Source organism: Neofelis nebulosa, chromosome 2, assembly GCF_028018385.1.
Source record: "Neofelis nebulosa isolate mNeoNeb1 chromosome 2, mNeoNeb1.pri, whole genome shotgun sequence".
Taxonomy (NCBI): Eukaryota; Metazoa; Chordata; class Mammalia; order Carnivora; family Felidae; genus Neofelis; species Neofelis nebulosa.
This window is the reverse complement of record NC_080783.1, coordinates 95375815-95387961: the sequence shown is the minus strand read 5'-3', so window position 1 is coordinate 95387961 and position 12147 is coordinate 95375815. Positions and strand designations below refer to the sequence as shown.

Here is a 12147-nt window from a genome sequence, read left to right as displayed (position 1 = left end):
CCTATAGTGTCTCACGGTGCAGTCATTCAAGGCCTGTTTCCTATTCTATGGGCTCAGAAGCCACTCCCAACCCCAAGCCAGTGCAGAAAAACAAAATGACGTAGATCAGAACTAGATTCTCCTGCTATTCCCACAAATAAAATTTTTCACAAGAATCTAAAAAAAGTGATCGCATAACTCTTGAATGAGCTAATAATTTTCACAGCTGAGAAGTAAATCCGATGACTTTTCCCCCAGTTGAAGCTCACGTATGTGTGAAGTTATCCAGGTGGAAGGGGTGGGGAGAGAAGAAAGGGTTAAGAGATGAAAATAAAACAACCCTGCTTACAAGATCCTATTTATGTAAAAACTATATTTGTGAAGGAATGGAGGAATCTAAAATATTAAAAGAAAGCTAAGAAATTGCTTATACACTATGAACACTTGCAAAGGATCTGAACAGTTTTCAGGAATGTAAATACAATTGATCAGCATTTTTAAAAACATCAGTGTCTTTGGTCCACAAGATGGTGGCTGGCCATTCTTTTCCCACCACATATGCCCGGAGGAGTGGTTACGTGAGCACTGCCTCCACCAACAGGGCGGGAGGAGCATAACGGAGCAGTGTCCTTTGGAAAACAGCTTGGAAATAAATTCCTACTGTCTCAGAAATATCCAAACACTGGACTCAGTGATTTTACATCTGAGAATCTATCTGAAGGAACAACCTCAAAATGTAAAGAACAGTGTGTAAACAGAAGAATGAACTTCCAAGTTCACCAGTATGGGCACAGCTGAATCAAGTACAGTAGACATGTACCCCACAGAGTGATGTTAGCCTTTTTGGAGGACAGACATTATGAATGCTCATCACGGATGTGGGCAAATGCTTAAATCTTGCCATAACTAGAAAAAAAGTTGGATACAAAGTTGCATGTGGAATGTATGCTTCCAAGAAAATTTTAATCAGATCCTTTTGCTAGACTGCCTGTTAAAAATTCATCCTAGTTATTAAATACAACTGTTATATTTTTCCCTCCTGTTTTAAGCAACAGGTAATTGCTCAGAGAGGTGCCAAGGTGAACAGGTTTTACACTTGGGCCAGGAGTATAATGTTTGCATGTTGAGCTGGGTTGGCCCTAGAGATAATTTATTAATGTTCTCTGACATTTTGGGACATCCTTAGCTGCGAATGCAAATATATGTTGCTGCCCCAATTCACCAGACTTTTGGTTGATGGTCTGGGTCTCTTCGAGACTGTGTTAAGTTATATTTATTTTCTTCTAGGCAGTGGTGACAATTTTCTGTCCTAGAATGAATTACAAGGGAAGAAGCTTCTATCTGTGACAGAGAACCTACATAGGTCTCAAGAGGAAACTCAGGTGATGAAAGGGATAAGTGCATCTTGGGTCCCAGACAAGGGATACAGATTCCTCCATATGACCTTCCACAGGACTGTATACCCGATTCTCCATTTGATGTTCCAGGATGAAGTCAAACAGGTGTGCAGAGCTTCACCTACCTCTTTGTGACAGACTGTGCAGAGGGTCTGCAGGTTGTCCAGGGAGCACTGTCCTCCGCCACCGGACACAGGCTTGATGTGGTCCACCTGCCAGAAATGCCCTTCTCCTGGGTTTCTTATCATTTCATTAAGCTACAAGGAGAACAGAAGATCAGCACTTTCAACATACACTGTGGGAACGGTTGGTTTTGCCTTGTGCAATCATGTTTACACAGCAAAATCACAGCGAAAAATACATTAGGATGGCTTTTTATAGCTTTTATTGTGAATAGGAAAAAGCCTCTAGGTTAGCAATTTGAAAGCAATAAAATACATTTCTGAAAAAGTTCTTTTTCCCTTACCTAACCCATTTTGAAAAAAATTACAAACAAGTATAAAATACCACAACTCCTGACAGATTGGGAAAAATTACTTGCTTCTGCACCTTTGAGCTAGTTTATATAGTCAATAAAACAAAACTGTGAAAAGAATAAGGACACATTGGAAATCAAAAACTTCTGAATATTATTGAGTCACATAATCTTTAATCACTGACCCAAGTTCATTTGTTCCTGTCATAGTGAGAGTTTAATATTAATGGCTATCACCCGGAACCTTTTTGCCATTCATCTAGGAACCTCTAAAAATTAACATGGACTGGGACAAAGTTTCTACAACAGACCTCTATCACTTGCATATCTGGAATAAACTAAGATGTCCACTTAAAGCAACAGTATTTAGGCCAACTCACACATATACACTTTATATATTATTGGTGATGACCTACATTAAGATGTATTTTTTTTTTTTTTAATTTTTTTTTCAACGTTTTTTATTTATTTTTGTGACAGAGAGACACATAGCATGAACGGGGGAGGGGCAGAGAGAGAGAGAGACACAGAATCGGAAACAGGCTCCAGGCTCCGAGCCATCAGCCCAGAGCCTGACGCGGGGCTCGAACTCACGGACTGCGAGATCGTGACCTGGCTGAAGTCGGACGCTTAACCGACTGCGCCACCCAGGCGCCCCATGATGTATTTTAACTTTCTACCTGAGGTAGGAAAACCAGCTCACAGAATTGTAGTTTTTTTAATATGATAAAGATGAATGCAAAGATTGTTTTTATTTCCATGGTTTTGGACAAGGACAACATTAAAATCAGCTTCATGCTGCCGGCCCTGGGAACCTATGTCTCAAGTACTTTTAAGGAAGCTTGTCTGACATGTGGAGGCAGAGGAACCCTGACCCCCAGTGCCCAGCCCAAAAGGAGCCCCAAGAGGCAGCAAGCAGGAGCAGTAACCTCCGTCTAGCAGAGGCCAGCACTGTTAGAAGCAGTTAGACATGGCCATCTTGTGCATCAAGCAAATGACTCATTCTTAGGAAGAAAAATCCATTTTGTCTGCTCTTTGTAACCAATTCTTTTACTCTGAATCGTCTCTCTTCTGACAGACTCTTTAATCCAGATGTGGTTCTGTATTCCTCCTAGTAATGCCCTGGCAAATAAATCACTTGGAGTCAGTCTTCAACATCCTAGACTGAACTCTTAAAACAATCACTCCCTCTCTGACTGGCCCTCCCCAGTATGAACCCTATGGTGCTGCTGGGCCTGGGAGCACTTTTATTTTAGAAGTAGACTATGTTACTTCCACAGTCCCGGACAGGCTGTTTTCAAGATGTCCTGAGTCTTCTCATTGTGTGTCTTCTGGAAGCCTCCACTCTGAGGCAGCAGACAGTGACTGCAGTCTGGCTGACACCCCTGGGGTGGGTGCAGTGTGTGCCTCACCAATTAGACAAAAGGATATTTCAGGAACTCTGGGTATCATGAAGGAAGTAATTCCCTAGCTCTCAAAGTCATGGTAATTCATTTTTGCAGAAATGCTTAATTAATTAATTCTGTCATAATTTGGTGATACTAAATAAATAAAAATGTGTGATTTGACCAACTGGCAGAAATTTATCCAATATTTTAGTGGGCACAGAATGGCTCAGGAGTGATTTTTTTAAAATTAAGCACACTACAAAATTACACATTTTGCTCTAGTTTGAAACTTAGGGCTGATTAGATCACATTAGAAACCAGCTGAGATTTGGAAATAAAAGTGAATATTGATGATTGTTTTCTAAGAATATTTTTTTCATAAACTGTTCTGCTAAAATTACATTTTACAGTGGGATGAACATAAATGTTTTCTTCTCATTGTAATGAACTATACTTTGGGGGCTATCTGTTTGCCCCTGGTCATTCAATACTAACATCATGAAAAGTGACAACCAGACCATAGGTGCTTCTCCATGGAATGTATCCTCTGTTAAGATCTCTCCCCAGTATAATTTAATCAGAATCTAATTAAGCTGCTGTATCTTATAATTCTGGAATCAGGGGGATAGAGAAACATGTCAAATAATACCATGAGGATACAGGAAGACAAACCCATAATGTAGGAAATCCTACAGGCAAATGATCCAGTTTCTTGAACAATCAATGGTGTAAAAATGGGATGGGGTGATATGGATTAAATGGAGCATAAGAGGCATAATGAACAAATACAATGTGTGGGTCATATTTTGATCCTAATTTGAACAAAGCAACTGCAAAAAGACATTTTTGAGACAATCTGGGAAACCAAGCCTGGACTTAAAAATGAAGGAATCATAACTGTTGGTGTAATAATGGGTACTGGAGTATGGGAATTTTTAAAATTTATGTATGAATTTATTGAGAGTATGAGCAGGGAAGAGGCAGGAGGGGGCAGCGGTGGGGGGGGGGGGGTGGTGGAGAGAGGCAGAGAGAGAGAGAGAGAGGGAGAGAGAGAGAGAGAGAGAATGAATGAATGAATCCCAAGCAGGCTCCATGCTCAGCACAAAGCCCGATGTGGGGCTTGGTCCCACGACCCTGGGACCATAACCTGAGCTGAAATCAAGAGTCAGACACTCAACCGACTCAGCACCCAGGTACCCAGGTATGGGATTATATTTAAGACAGAAAGAAAGAAGGAGGGAGGGAGAAAGTCTTTGTGGGAGATACATAATTAAAGGATTTAAAGAGGAAATGAGGGGCACCTGGCTAGCTCAGTTAGTAGAGCATGTGACTTGATCTCAGGGTCATGAGTTCAAGCCTCACGATGGACACAGAGATCACTTAAAAAAAAAAATAAAAGAGGAAATGAAATGTTGTCTGGAATTTGCTTTAAAATAATTCCAGGAGACTCTCTCTGCCCCTCCCCTGCTCATGCTGTCTCTCTCTCTCTCAAAAATAAATATAAACATTAAAAAAAAATTTAAAAGGGGGGGAGTGCCTGGGTGGCTCAGTTGGTTGAGCATCGGACTTCGGCTCAGGTCATGATCTCGCAGTTTGTGGGTTCGAGCCCCACGTCAGGCTCTGTGCTGACAGCTCAAAGCCTGGAGCCTGCTTCAGATTCTGTGTCTCTCTCTCTGCCCCTCCCCTGCTCATGCTCTGTCTCTGTCTCAAAAATAAATACAAACATTAAAAAAAATTTTTTTTTAATAATTCCAGGAGAAAAAAAGAACTGAGGTGAGGGACAGATGAAGGCAAAATGTTGATAACTGTTTAAGGTGGGTAATGGGTATATGGGTTGATTATTCTCTCTACTTTTGCGTGCGTATTTTCAAAAGCTGCTGTATTATAAAGTTGAAAAAAAGAAAATGAATCAATATTCATCACTCAATACAATGCTGCCTTCTCTCTGCCAAAGGATTATAATTTACCTGTTCTAATGGGAGCTTTGAGATCCAGGTAATATCCAGTAGAGTCTTCCTCTGATTTTTGGGAGCATCTCTCAGACGTAGAAAGAGTTCTTGTGCATTTAGGTTACATAGCTGACACACACCGTGTTCAATTTCAAATACTTTGGCTCGCAGGTAATTGTTATTAGATCGAATCCAAAACTCTTCCTGACATTGCAGAGAGCAAAACCGTGACTCCCAAGCGTTCACTTTGCACTCTTGCTTAGTTTGGCAGGTGGGCTGCTGACAGCGAAGGCAAAGTGGATTTCCTGCATTATCCACAGCTTGCAGATAGCCTTTGGATATAGAAGGCTTCACAGCGAGATCAGCTTGGGCTATGCAGGGATTTAGAAATGGGACACAGACTCCATCATCAAGGAACTTTCTGGAAGTGAACAAAACATTGACTAAGTAATGAACACGGACACTAGTCTAAATAGTCACTACTTCATGTAACAGCCTTTAAAGTTTCAATACTGATAACCAGTAAATGTAGGACTCATGGATTCTGTGACTGAGTGTGGAAATGAAACAGCCATAGTCAGCACTCGATGCTCCATGCCAAATGAAGGAAAGAATGATGTGTTAAAAAAATTCATTTGAATATAAATATGCTGCCTCTCTTGGGAGTTTATATATCTTCAAGTTAAACAACCAGACTTTGAAACATCTGGAGAAGTTGGAAAATAAGAAGTTAAAAAATGCTTCTTCAATCTGGGAAAGGATGGGCTAATGTAAAACCCCACTTGGAGTTGGGGCTACTGTACTCTACATGTGTTGGGCCACACACCTCACTAGGACACAGAGACCATTATGAAGGCTTCCACGACACTCTCGGGGAGCCTCTGCTGGCCTACCGGAAACAGTCACATCCGTAAAGTGACAGAGCCAAGAAGCTAATGGTGTTGACAGGAACTATCAACATTAGACTTGCTAAATATGTGCCTCCTCCAGGTAAACTCTTATTTGATTTGATTCAAGGTTAGAAATGACACAGGACATGCACTCAATTTATTAATTATAATTTTTAAAAATTTGTTAAGATAAAAGGAAAAGGTACATTACTCAATTATGCTGGAAAGTCCTACATGGAATTACAACAGCTGCTTGCCTTTTTTTCAGGACTGTTTGTTAGAAGTGTTAAAAGAAAAACTCTTTGTGATAGAAAAAGCTCATGACTGGGAAGCAGAGCCCAGATTAGACCTCGGGTCTCTTAGCATCTAATGGCTTTGGGCAGGTCACTTGGTCCACCTGGTCTCAGGATCCTTCTAATTTCTAAGGTGAGGACATCCTATTCCTCATAGGTTGTTATGAGGGTGGAGGAGCTACCTGTTGTGAAATATTGGGAAGGCTCTTTCTAACTGGTAAGGTGGCCACATCAGGGTAAAGTATTATTACAAATATGCATACACAGGGGTGCCTGGGTGGCTCAGTCGGTTAAGCGGCCGACTTCGGCTCAGGTCATGATCTCGCGGTCCGTGAATTCGAGCTCCACATCAGGCTCTGTGCTGACAGCTCAGACCCTGGAGCCTGTTTCGGATTCTGTGTCTCCCTCTCTCTGTGACCCTCCCCCGTTCATGCTCTGTCTCTCTGTCTCAAAAATAAATAAACGTTAAAAAAAAAAAAAAAAAAAAACAACAAATATGCATACACAAATTTAAAGGAGTACACACGGTAGGTACTATTATGTCCTATTAGTCAATGAAACCTTACTTTGTAGAAGGGTCCTGTGGCCTGGACTCCTTTGTGATCAGACGAACATGGCCCCCATCATTCTTCACCTTGTCCAGTGAGGCTACAGCAACATCTTCTTTGGTGATGTATCTAAAACAATTACATGGTGAGTAGATTTCCTCTCTCTTCTGAGATTCTCTATTTCATGATCACATTACTCTTTGTAAAAGCAATAGGAGAGAAAGCAAGATAGGGGTCTTTATTTTGCTAATACTAAAATTAGGGCATAGAATTTTCTATCCTAACATTGGTCTCCACGTGTGGGAAAGACACCTCTGTTCCAAATTAATTTCTTAAGATTTATTTTTCTAAGACATTCAGAGTCACTCAATATACTTTGGACCAATTTTCACTTAGGGGGTAAGAGGAGTGGGTGTAGGAATAAGAAGTGATCAAATACATGCACAACTGACATCCTTGAGTAAATACCTTGTTGAGCTGTGCGGATAATCTCTCACTGCATTTTTACCTCCCTTTTGGCCTTTTCTTCAAGGTCCCTCAAATCACCTCAATCAGTTATAATGGTATATCAGCATACTCGGGTAAAGAGATTCTCTTTTTAGTTAACCAGGTTCAATAACAAACAACTTCTATAATCCCAAGGTTGTTTCCATTATTGTCAGCCATACAGAGTTTATGGAATCTTCCACTGAAATAAAGCCACTCTTGATGTGGGATTCAGAACCTTATTACACAACACTATCAATACCACACAATGGTTTAGGGATGGAAGTAAAGAGGAAAGTTATTCCAATTAAAGGTGGCGGGGGAATTTAAGTAGGTAAAATGCAATTACCCAATTAATTCCTTCTAATTAGCATGGCCCACTTTCTCTGGTAGTTTACACTTTTGTAGCTTTTTTTTCCTTTTTAATTAGTTTGAACATGAATTTCTTCATATTTCCAAGTACTTCCTAGTTTGCTAACTTGACAATAAAAGTTAAATCACAATGGAATGGCGCAATATTAGGTAAAATCTTAGAAATTTGCTTTTATGTTAAAGTAGATTTAAAAATCAACAGATTTTCTTGTTTTTATAAGCTATTAATGTTTTGACTAGATGATACCTGCACATATATCAAAACTCAAAAGGCATGCAATGGTGCTTATGGTGAAGAGTAAGTTTACCTTCCAGTCCCATCTCCTCCCCCAAAGCTATCTCCGTGACCAATTTCTTTTTTTTAATTTTTTTTTCAACGTTTTTTATTTATTTTTGGGACAGAGAGAGACATAGCATGAACGGGGGAGGGGCAGAGAGAGAGGGAGACAGAATCGGAAACAGGCTCCAGGCTCTGAGCCATCAGCCCAGAGCCTGGCGCGGGGCTCGAACTCACAGACCGCGAGATCGTGACCTGGCTGAAGTCGGACGCTTAACCGACTGCGCCACCCAGGCGCCCCCGTGACCAATTTCTTTTGGAGAGATTGTTTTTTTCTGCGCATAGGTTATACCTTTTATGATCTCTGTATTTTTATTGACATATAACTCACATACCATAAAAGTTACCATTTTAAAGTGTACAATTCAGTTCATTTTAGTATACTTACAAGGTTGTCCAACCAGCACCACTAATTCCAGAACATTTCATCACCCCCAGAAGAAACCTGTACTCATTAGCAGTCCTCATTATGCTTCTTTCTTTTAAAAACAAATGGTAGCGGGGCGCCTGGGTGGCTCAGTCGGTTAAGCGTCCGACTTTGGCTCAGGTCATGATCTCGCGGTCCGTGAGTTCGAGCCCCGCGTCGGGCTCTGTGCTGACTGCTCAGAGCCTGGAGCCTGTTTCCGATTCTGTGTCTCCCTCTCTCTCTGACCCTCTCCCGTTCATGCTCTGTCTCTCTCTGTCTCAAAAATAAATAAACGTTAAAAAAAAAAAAAAAAAACAACAACAACAAATGGTAGCACACTAACCTTTACCTTGCTTTTTTTGCCTACACATATATCTCTAAGCTCTTTCCATATCAGTACACAAGGGTTGCCCTATTTCTTTGATGACTGCATGTTACTGCATTATTTGAATAAACAATATAATATGTCTAGCCAATTTCTGATTAATGGCATTTAGGTTGTTCTAGTCTCTGTTATCACAATGTTATAATATCCCTACACATTACATACATGTAGAATAAGTTCTCAGAAGCAGAATTGCTGGGTCAAAGGTCTTGGGTGCTTTAAATGTGGACAGATTTTGACACATCGCTCTCTCCTTTGGGTTTGTACCAATCAATATACAAGTCCACTGTCAATGCAGGGAAGTGCCTGTTTGCTCACACTTATACTAGCACAATGATGAGGGAGTGTGGGGCAAGCTGAAGGCAAAGTACAGACTAACAGCAACGCCCCACCCCCCACCTGGTGGGATATGTGTGATGTTCCTCAGACACTGATGGCTGCCCAAGAATAGGGGAAAGGAAAGAGCAAATGGTTGACAGACAGAGGTCACAGTCATGCAGGACAGGAGTCTCCTTCAGTTTACGGATAACTTAGTAAACTGCAAGAAAAGCTCTAATATCATCCTCCTCAAGATATTAGGGGTGATATTAGATCAAGGGGTTTATGTGGGAAACAAAGCCAAATGAAAAATTAAATTCTGTTACTGCCTACAAGTCCTTGAAATAGGCAGAGTCCCTCTAGGGGCTCAGCTGCCTCAGTGATGACACTTTGCTAGGGGCAAAAGGGAGTCTAGGCTTAACAGTATCCTGCCCCCAGGATCCTGTAAGTCTACTTTAACATATAAAAATTCCTTTGGAAACTTCCTTTATCTCAACTCCCCTAAGATATACACTGGCAATCATACTTCAAGCTTATGGCCCCTGATATACATCTGAAGGGTCTCATGACTGAGGTTTTACTAAACAGTAATAAATGGCATTTTCATAATTGCAGTTCACCCCTAAAGGTCCTGGAAACCTTGCCTCCAAAATTCCTTGGAGTCTTACATTGTCCATAACCCCCTCCCAACCTGGGGGTATATAATGAGTTGCCCGTCACAACCCCAGTGCAGCTCTTTGTGCCCGCAGGCCCTGTCACCTTTTTGCACCAAAAGTCTTTTTTTTTTTTTAATTTTTGTTTATTCATTTTTGAAAGACAGAGAGAGACAGAGCATAAGCAGGGGTGGGATGGAGAGAGAGGGGGACAAAGATTCTGAAACAGGCTCCAGGCTCTGAGCTGTCAGCACAGGGTCCGACGCAGGGCTCGAACCCACAAACCGCGAGATCATGACCTGAGCCTAAGTCGGATGCTCAACCGACTGAGCCACCCAGGCGCCCCACCAAAAGTCTTTTTTTGCATCAAAGACGTCTTCAAGAATTCTTTCTTGGCCATCAGCTCCAAACCCCACCATCACCCCAAAACCCCACCAACAAATATGTCCATTAAAAACATCTCTGCTAATGGTGATACATATCTCATTTTGGCTTTAAATTTACATTTCTCCTATTAAAAGTAAAAGTGACTCTCTTTTCATATATTTCCATTTCTACTGGTGTGTTGTTCTTAAAGCAAAAGAAAAAAGAACCAAAGTGAATTCTTTTAGAATTCTCTAACTTGCCCTTTTGGTTTTGAAACTTCCCAGGTTCTTCCATCCCCCAATTCTTCAACCATTTTATCTCCTTGACAAAAGCACTTTCACTAAAGTATTTCAGTGGATTCTAATGAACTCAAACACTTCCTAGCTTTGAGGGGCAAGGGGATATTAAGCCTTGCCTCAGGTATTATTCAATGTTTAAAAGCTTAGAATCTTAATTCAGTAAATTTAAAAGATGCTGAGAAATCTATTCAGAGATTTAAGAACTAAAAATAACCTTTCCTACAAGAGATTTAAGCACAAAATTCTGGAAACCACAAGAAATAGATCAATCAACCCCAAAGCAGGAAGTTGGCAGCTTTTCAAACATGGTTGTGAGTTACCAACATTTAATTTTCCACTGAGGTTTGCTAGGAAGTTGATGTAAGTATACCACCTCTCAAAAGGATTATGGTAAATCTCAGTTTTGAAAAACAGGGAAAGGAGAACGTTGTCTACTAATTAGTAATTCCCAGATGGGGATGGCAGTGGCGGCTGGCAAGTTTTGCAATAGAAGTATGTTGGGAAGTGGCCCTCAACAGTGAAAACGGTGCTGGGTTCTAGGTTGCTGACCTGCTTTGGGGGTCAAAATAAATAGGTGGCATCCTAAACCTAACAGGGCTCCCAGAAAGGCAGGCCTACCTCTGACAAATGGGAACTCAGAAGCAGTGGCTGGTGGTCTTGGCTTCATTCACAATTAAGACTGAGCTATTCAAAAGCTAAGTGTAAACTCTGAGCTTGGATGGGTCCTGTGCACTGGTGGAAGTCAATGCAGGATAATCTGGCTGGAGATATGGCCACTGCTTAAAATCAGTATCTATTTGTCTTTATTCTAAGGCCATTCCATTTTTTCATAGAAGAATCATCTAATTTTCTGCTAGGAAGTAAAATATGCCTCCTAGAATTCTAGAAGTGAAGAAAGGGGTCTGGGGAGTGCCGGTTTTCAATACAATGCCTCTCCCTTTATCTCCACTAAGCTTGGTGTTTCCAAGGCTGGTGTGTCTCTGGTTCAGTTTCTCTAGAAAGTAAACTGGTAGGACAGGGGGAGGTCAAGGCATCCAGTGTCTACCTGTTCCTCATACAGATTTCCGATCAGTGCTGCTGTGCAGCCCCATCTTTGACACTTGCTTTCAGAGAGAGACAGTTCCTCCAAGTCACTGAGACTTGCCGGGGTTCTCCACAAGAACCGGCAAGCTTGCCCAAAGTGCATTCCTCTGCAGGTGCACAGGCTTCATTTTCACGGCTCTGCAAAGTCCATTTCCCTGAGGTCTTCCCTCTCTTCCTCTCTCTGATCAGTGACCAAAGTGTCTAGATCTACCTCCTAACACCTCTCTTCATCCTCCTTCCTCCATTCCCATTGTTCCTGCCTTACTTAATAAAAGTGTTCAGGGGCACCAGGCTGGCTCAGTCAGTAGAGAATGCAACTCTTGGGACTGTAAGTTTGAGCCCCATGTTGGGTGTAGAGATTACTTAAAAATAAAATCTTAAAAAAAAAAAGCCTTCATCTTTCCCCCTAGCTCTACCATAGTAGTCTTTTAACTTGTGTGGAAGGCAGTATCTTTAACAACCTTTCTCTAGGATTCTTGTCTCTGGTATTCAGTCCATCACTCATCTAGGTAATGTTGTAAAG

At 41.3% G+C, this 12147-nt stretch overlaps 1 protein-coding gene across 4 annotated transcripts in view; it reads right to left on the bottom strand.

Moving 5' to 3' along the window:
- Window positions 1-12147, bottom strand: part of ZRANB3 (zinc finger RANBP2-type containing 3) — a 308537-nt gene that overhangs the window by 589 nt on the left and 295801 nt on the right. For all 4 annotated transcript variants that reach the window (XM_058715457.1, XM_058715456.1, XM_058715458.1 and 1 more), the window contains 3 exons: window positions 6938-7048; window positions 5207-5609; window positions 1502-1633 (listed from right to left, as the gene is read on the bottom strand). In XM_058715457.1, the coding sequence (XP_058571440.1) occupies window positions 1502-1633; window positions 5207-5609; window positions 6938-7048 (646 nt within the window). The remainder of the gene's footprint in view (window positions 1-1501; window positions 1634-5206; window positions 5610-6937; window positions 7049-12147) is intronic.